The sequence below is a fragment of the Salmo trutta genome, chromosome 35 (genome assembly GCF_901001165.1).
Source record: "Salmo trutta chromosome 35, fSalTru1.1, whole genome shotgun sequence".
In the NCBI taxonomy this organism is placed as follows: Eukaryota; Metazoa; Chordata; class Actinopteri; order Salmoniformes; family Salmonidae; genus Salmo; species Salmo trutta.
In genome coordinates, this window is record NC_042991.1 from 18,188,070 (window position 1) to 18,196,627 (window position 8,558).

The window sequence follows — 8,558 nt, forward strand, 5'->3', positions numbered from 1 at the left end:
TGTGGTGAGGGCAACATAGGATGTCTTGGATAATTGGTCGATAATTTTGACCTTTTCCTTCATAAAGATCTGGCACGATCTTCATACTGAAGTGGGTGATGAGGGGATTTTGTAGCGTGGCTTAAGCACTTACAGCATATTTTTAAACCCTTTGTTTTCCACAACAAAGTATGGCCTCATGTCTACAGCGATAAACATCCCAATAGATTTGGTGATGGCTTTAGCCCAGTCTGATTCTGCAGCAAAGGGCTTAAATGCCACGGTGAGATGTTGTCTCTTGGCTGAGTTGGTTCCCGTCACTGACACACCAGGTTGATGATGCTGTGGCCATGCTCGATGTATTTCTATGATCGTACGGCTAATGCCTACACACCGTAATGGTGTTGTCCACCACCCTTCTTCTGTCATCATATTTGACAGGGAAGCCAAAATGCTCCCATACATGAGACTTAAATGAAGCGGGAGGCTTTTCCAGTTCTTCAGCTCCTCCACTAGCCATGTTTGTCACTGCTCTTTTTTCTTCTTTGCAACCCGAGCAGGATTGATTCGTTGGGATTCAACATGCCCCGTTCACGTGAACAGTACACACAACTGATTTTAAAAAAAATAATCAAGTCAACCTTCTGGCTTCAGAGTAAAACACAGCACGCACCTGTCTTGTCTTTATCTTTTCACTGCTACTCTGCAGCGAGATTTAGGGAATTATTACTTTAAAAAGTAACAGCGGCAGTAAAATTGTATTGCACAATATGATAATTAAAGTTTGCAAATGATCCGCGGTTCACATGTGTGTCGAAATGCCTGTAGAAGCATCCCCACCAAATCCTTTATCACAGGGTCTTTGGTTTGATCCCTCACCTCAATCAGTGCCTCTCTCACCGCTGCTGTCTGATACCTCAGTGGCTCGACACTCTTGACTTTACTCTCCCACCTTGTCTCAGTCCACATCTTCAAAGTGCACATGTTTTATCAGGATGGCCCATTGCTGTGTGGAGGCTGAGAACAAGGTGTACAGTTTGTGTAACCTGTGGCATCGACAACTTTTGGTGGCAGCAGCCACAACCAGGTTCAATGTGTGAGCCCAACATGGCACATAGATCTCTTGGATTCATTTCCGGGAGTCTGGCTTGGATACCTTTTGTTTTTGCCTTATGTTGGACCCATTATCATAAGACTGTCGTCTGCAGTCCTCAAAATGAATTTTTAGCTCCTCATCTTTTGAGAATCAGGGATGCCAAATGTTGGCCCGTGGACTCCTCTGCCTCCAAAACCCCATAAAATGTTCCTTTATGTGGGGCTCCTCCTTCAGTGACAATTCTAATCACACTGTTCAGTGTGGCTGGCATCTGAGGAGCAATCTAGAATGATAGAGAATAATTTTGCCAGCTTGATGTCACTCACAATTATTGAAATGACCTTGCTGCTCAACAAATCAATGAGTTCATTCTGTATTTGGTGGCCAAGGTCGCTGGTGGTGTGACTCGAGGTCCCTTTTTGGACACGGTTAAGGTACTCGTTCATGACTGGATCTAATTGTGCCATCAGTTCAACCTCTTTGAGGAAATTTCCATTTGACAGAGAGTACAGTGTTTCTGAGTGTCTCCTTAGTGCCAGATTTCTAAATGCCAGACACTGCACAATATCAGTCAAACATGTCAACACCTCTGTCCATCTTATCCTCTCAGCCTCCATAAGTGCCATCTCATGCTTATTAATTGTTTCCCCTTTTTTGATCCTCATTGCCAGTTCTTTACATGTTTTCATGCAGTTTTGGTTTTCTGGACTGCTGCCGTGTGAAGTAAGCAAAGAACTTGCATGTTTCCAGTCTTTCAGTCCTGAGTTTGCTAAATAAATGTTCTTCTTAAAGAGTTTGCAGCAGAAGAGGCTGTTGTTTCTTTCAGAATACACCAACCAACTTCTAGGGATTTTTTTTACCACTCACCAAGGTCTTCCTGAAATACTGGTGATGGCAACTTCTTCCATCACTCTCATTCCTTGGGAGAACAAAGTTAGGTGGTACCTCACTTGGTCCTCTGCAAACTAGTTGTGTCCGAATTCTGTCAGTCAAAACTGAAGACCAGTCAGCAGGGTCTGTAGACAGTGGTTCATCCTCAGCAGCAGGATTTGGTGGGGATGCTGCTACAGGCATTTCTAATGGAGAGCACATGGGTATTAGTTTACACACGTAAACTACACACGTAAACACAGCATTCATCGTGGTGGAACATCCCACATACATACCCAGTTATAATAAAATCATCATTGTTACCTACAATATGGAAACGTAAAACTTAGCAAAAGGGAAATGATTTATTTTGTTTGTTATGCAGGGATGCACACGTGCATGTACCCCCCCCCCCCCCACGTGCGCACAAACACACCTGAAGAATCCTGCTGGGGAGAAGTGGAAGTGAATGGGTCTTCATCCTCAGGCAACATTTCTGAAGAGGTCTGTGTGGCTGAGGAGGTGGATGGTTCCTCATCCTGAGCCTCTGAGATCATTTCTGAAGAGGCCTGTGTGGCTGAGGAGGTGGATGGTTCCTCATCCTGAGCCTCTGAGATCATTTCTGAAGAGGCCTGTGTGGCTGAGGAGGTGGATGGTTCCTCATCCTGAGCCTCTGAGATCATTTCTGAAGAGGCCTGTGTGGCTGAGGAGGTGGATGGTTCCTCATCTTGAGCCTCTGAGATCATTTCTGAAGAGGCCTGTGTGGCTGAGGAGGTGGATGGTTCCTCATCCTGAGGCTCTGAGATCATTTCTGAAGAGGCCTGTGTGGCTGAGGAGGTGGATGGTTCCTCATCCTGAGGCTCTGAGATCATTTCTGAAGAGGCCTGTGTGGCTGAGGAGGTGGATGGTTCCTCATCCTGAGGCTCTGAGATCGTTTCTGAAGAGGCCTGTGTGGCTGAGGAGGTGGATGGTTCCTCATCCTGAGGCTCTGAGATCATTTCTGAAGAGGCCTGTGTGGCTGAGGAGGTAGATGGTTCCTCATCCTGAGGCTCTGAGATCATTTCTGAAGAGGCCTGTGTGGCTGAGGAGGTGGATGGTTCCTCATCCTGAGGCTCTGAGATCGTTTCTGAAGAGGCCTGTGTGGCTGAGGAGGTGGATGGTTCCTCATCCTGAGGCTCTGAGATCATTTCTGAAGAGGCCTGTGTGGCTGAGGAGGTGGATGGTTCCTCATCCTGAGGCTCTGAGATCGTTTCTGAAGAGGCCTGTGTGGCTGAGGAGGTGGATGGTTCCTCATCCTGAGCCTCTGAGATCATTTCTGAAGAGGCCTGTGTGGCTGAGGAGGTGGATGGTTCCTCATCCTGAGGCTCTGAGATCATTTCTGAAGACCCCTGTGTGGCTGAGGAGGTGGATGGTTCCTCATCCTGAGCCTCTGAGATCATTTCTGAAGAGGTCTGTGTGGCTGAGGAGGTGGATGGTTCCTCATCCTGAGGCTCTGAGATCATTTCTGAAGAGGCCTGTGTGGCTGAGGAGGTGGATGGTTCCTCATCTTGAGGCTCTGAGATCATTTCTGAAGAGGCCTGTGTGGCTGAGGAGGTGGATGGTTCCTCATCCTGAGCCTCTGAGATCATTTCTGAAGAGGCCTGTGTGGCTGAGGAGGTGGATGGTTCCTCATCCTGAGCCTCTGAGATCATTTCTGAAGAGGCCTGTGTGGCTGAGGAGGTGGATGGTTCCTCATCCTGAGGCTCTGAGATCATTTCTGAAGACCCCTGTGTGGCTGAGGAGGTGGATGGTTCCTCATCCTGAGGCTCTGAGATCATTTCTGAAGAGGCCTGTGTGGCTGAGGAGGTGGATGGTTCCTCATCCTGAGGCTCTGAGATCATTTCTGAAGAGGCCTGTGTGGCTGAGGAGGTAGATGGTTCCTCATCCTGAGCCTCTGAGATCATTTGTGAAGAGGCCTGTGTGGCTGAGGAGGTAGATGGCTTCTCATCCTGGCCAGTGCCAGAGGGTGCTCCAAAATATTTCAGAAGTGCCCCTGAATTTGCATTGAAATACAGTATATGAGTCTGACACCCTAAATATATTTGTTGCACAATTAAATATACATGTCATTATGCACAATTGATCAAACTTTCAGAATAGGAACCAAATGAACCATACAACCTCCTTAGCTAATTCTAGGCATAAGACACCCCAAAAGACGCAATATATCCCAAAATATTAGCATAATATAGATGTATTTTAAGTTAGCCTACAGCATTGGAAATTCCCCTTACTGAGCTCAGGACCTAGTCAGTACAATCAAAGAGAACCTTTATGATGTCACCTCAATGAAAGTTAACCAAATCAATAATGTGCTCGTTAGGTTGTAATCGTTTTGCTGCAGGTTACACACATTATCATGATGAAACTGTGTGAAATTACATCCAATGTTATGTAAGCTAGTTGGACAGAAAATGTAATATTGTCGCCCTATGTGTAATAGCATAGCAAGCAACATAGGCTAGTATAACACTTATGTTTGTTAGTCTATTTCATTACATGCATAATATTATACTCATAAAGAGATGACATAGCTGCATACCTTTATCTTTTGAGCGTTTCTCCTCTTTCCTCTTTTTCCTAAACTGGGCACCTGATGGCGTAGACCTTTTCTTATCCATTTGTTGATTTGGCACTCAAGCATCAATACATTACCCATCCCCCCAACACTGTCAACCAAGAGTCAAAACTAAACTAATTCACCTTGGTGGTGTGCAGACTGGTTTTATATTATTCTTAACGATTTCACACAAACCAGAAAAAAATACAACAATATGTCTGTGAAACTATATATTCACAGTATTATGAATGAATTGTGGTTTATTTGGTAGCATTTCGTAGTATGACTGATTTTACTAATTGTATTAGTACTGTACAAAGCTAGATGTGCGCTATTTGATAGATTCCCCTACTCCCCCTACCTTGGGCTTCCAGTGGGGAGACCTGAGGTCAACCTTCCCCCGCCCCCCAAGGTTAATTGACCCACAGTACCACACGGTGACATGATATCATTGACGTGACGTTCAAATGAGCGATAGAAAACTGATCGCGCCAATGTCACCAGTCAAAAAAAAATTGGGTGGGCGCCCCATGCCGCCCTGGGCGGCTGCCCATGTCGCCCATACCTAAATCCGCCCACTGAGATGGGCCCACAATTTGGGCAGCACGCACTGCAAATACCAACAAGATGATTGTTGAATTGTGACTGTCAGTGAAAAGCATAGAGACCCAGCCAGGCATATCGCAGTATTTAAAAATACAATCACAGAAAATCTGATTGGAAAGCAAATGGCTATTGCTGATAGGAGATGACAATGAAAAGACTCCAATCTGTCTTTTCGCTATCAAAATTCTTAACTTAATTGAGTGAAGAGTAGCCTATCTTATTGGCACCAGCGGAGAACATCGGCCATATCCCTGGTGAGTGTGCATATTCACTGTCTTTATCATTGGGTCAGTGCCACTTTTGTTTGTTTTTGTACAATAATTTCCTCCTCCAGGTTAGATGGTCGTCATTTTCTATTTGTGTCTCCACTTTTCGTAGGCCGATTATATGGATCAGACAACTTTGTTTTCATTGATCTTTTCAGTGTCAGCAGAGTAGCCATACTCTGTCATTTTTGTAGTATAAGAAAAAGAGTTTGTCCCGTACCGGTAAGAAATGAAACCACTGATTGTGAGCATGTCTTTTTTCCCACTGAACAATAGTGGATAAGTATCTGCTCTTGTACGTAGTGTGAGAAGTGACAGGAGGAAGCGCAGCCTTCCGGCTGATGTGTTTGTGTTCCTGTGATTTAATAGATCGATGAACGGATGAGCCATGAGTGTCTCCCTGATTCAGAGGGGTTGGGTTAAATGCAGAATGCATTCAGTTGTGCAACTGACTAGGTATCCCCTTTTTTTTAATATATTTAAACATTTGTATGATAAACATATATAATTACATTTTTTGTTCAAGCTGGGCTGAAGCACATTCCTCTACGCTTTCATTCTATCACAAATATTTATTTTAAATGGAAATGTTACATTTTGGAAATTGTGAAAAGTGCTTTATAAGTAATGACAGTCATTAGTCCAAGTCCTTAGTAGAGTGACCTTCAAACGTAATATTTTACACTTGTTATCTGTGTAAAAATGTTTTGACTCTACCCAAATATAGAACATTATATGTATGTGTGTGCTGTCACCTAAGATACTGTAGCTGAAGTGTGTCAGTGAAGGTAAATATCTATGGATTTGCTCTGGCACAGTCTGATAGACAGATCTGTGTGGATACCACTTAGGACAGTGTAACACGCACACATGCTTTGTTTTTATCAGATTGCAATCTGAGTGTGCACATCAAGTTCAGCTGAGGCTTTAGTCTGATGTTTGGACTGTTTGGTTCATTAAATAATATAAATCAATTTTAAGATTTCATAAGATAGGATTGATTGTTATCTTATGAAATAACACATACTTAGACAATATGGCTTTGTTTCAATGTGCTATTTACATTTTTTATATATTATTGTACATTGTGGACAATTCTCTGATGTGATGTATTTTCTGAAATGCAGGCAAAACAAATACATTTAAAATTCAACACTGTACCTTGATTGTGTGTAGGAAAGGGAGGGGTAGGATGGTAGGAAAATCAAAAATGTGTAAGCAAAATGAAGTAATTGCTTTCAGTATACTGATTTTGTTTGTTTTATGTTTTCTGATTGTTTCAGTGCATGCATTCAACAAGCTTTGGACAAAGGACTTCCACAGGACTGCCATCTCCAAAGTTCACTAAAAAGGCAATAGTTCTGAACTGGGTTTGATTTCGTTTTATCTTTAATTCATAACATTGTGTTAATTATCTTTTAAACTTCCATTGGTTGAAATCTATTGCTCAGTTATCACTTGGCTCATGTAAATAATTATGTAGTTGCTCCTTTAAACATCCTAAGGTGAACATCCCCATAGTTTTAACATTTCTCTCATGTAAATGTTGTAGCTACATAAAAACATTAAATAAACAATTTATTTGAGAAATATCCAGTCTGCTCTTTTCTTCATTACCATGCTGATGATTAAAAGTTGTATTGGACAAATGTTTAGTATATTTACCACATTTAATGTTTTCGTTTTTTTCTCTGAGAAGTAAGTTATGTGATTTGGTTAATGTAGATAAATAATTTCAATGTTGTTAACACACAGTAACCAAAACCGGATCTAATTTGCATATTCATACAGAGTTTGCCGCAAATTTGCAAAATGTTCTCCACAAGTTTCCCAGAATTGTTTGCCAGTAGTTCACAAGTTACAACAGTTTGCCACAAAACTCATTTAAATGTGAAAATATGAGCATGCAGCAAATTTGTGACAAATTGGCCAAAGGTTTGCCACAACTGTTGCCATAAGCCTGCTTTTTGGGGGTTTGTATTACTAATGTGTATTTTGCTTTGTTTAAAGCTATAACCTCTCTTGCATCACTGGCAAAAAAGGGGACATCTCACCAGGGGACTGGTTCGCAGCATGCTGTCCAAACTCCCGAGGTGGTACACTTTACCAAAAACTCCCGAGATCAGTTTTACTGTCTCGTTTTCTTCTCCTTGCGCAAACATTACAATGACGCCACATGCATCAGGGGTGTACGGTAATCATTACGCCGATTCTGTTGCTTACAAAACGTTTTGTAACAGAAATCGTTAACTCCAAACGGAAAACGCAAACGAGAGTTTCTATTGGACAAATTTTGGTAAGTCCCGTTTCGTTCCGTTTGCTCTGTTTGCATCTATTTGGTTCTTAAACGGTAAACGGTTTCCGTGATGAATACACCCCAGGCGTGCGTAACAGTAAAATACAGTGATAATAAAAACGAAGTTCTGATGACAACAAAACGTTTGCAAAAAATATTGCAAGTATCACATTCTAAACAGTGCCATATGTGCCCACTGTACGTTTTCGACAGTTTAACTACAACACATGATGTGATTAAAAAGTAGCAACATTAAAGAGTAAACTCACCTAAACCAGGTACAAAAGTGTTGAGAAATAGGCATAATACAGCTACTGGGAATGGCATGTATGGAATAGCTGCACGCAAAGGTCCTTTCTTCTCTCTTACTTGGACCACAACTCCACTGGTCGAAGAAGTAACTCCCTTTTCATTCATTTCGGTGTCTTTTTGGTCCATGTTGAGCGTAAACAGGCAAAGTGTAAAATATTTATTACAGTTGATACTCTATCTGTCAAAGACTCCCCTCCGCAACACACCTCTCCAAAAATGACCAACTGCATGAAGTGGACTGTCCTGACGTAAGCGGCGCGCAAGCACTTGTGATGGGTAGTTCGCAAACGAAAGGCTCTTTTTAAACGGCTCTTTTTGTTGGGAAACGAATCGCATCTGTGAAAGAGCCGTTCATTTGACTCACTAATTTGCATACTGCTACTGCTGCCTTTTGAGCGCGAGACATTACATGTATATATTATTTAAAAACATTATCTGAAGATGGTAAATCCTCACTGCGGAGCAAAAGGTAGTGTTTATGCAAGCGATTTCATTTCGTCATGTACATTTTTTATTTTAACTCACATTTCACAA

General features: G+C 42.3%; 1 protein-coding gene across 2 annotated transcripts in view; it reads right to left on the reverse strand.

The window, feature by feature from the left end:
* LOC115174771 (protein stum homolog) overlaps positions 1-8,291 on the reverse strand; it is a 41,742-nt gene extending 33,451 nt beyond the window's left edge. For both annotated transcript variants that reach the window (XM_029733651.1, XM_029733650.1), the window contains exon 1: positions 7,982-8,291. In XM_029733651.1, coding sequence (XP_029589511.1) covers positions 7,982-8,150 — 169 coding nt within the window. In that variant the 5' untranslated portion in view covers positions 8,151-8,291. The remainder of the gene's footprint in view (positions 1-7,981) is intronic.
* Positions 8,292-8,558: the final 267 nt, after the last annotated feature.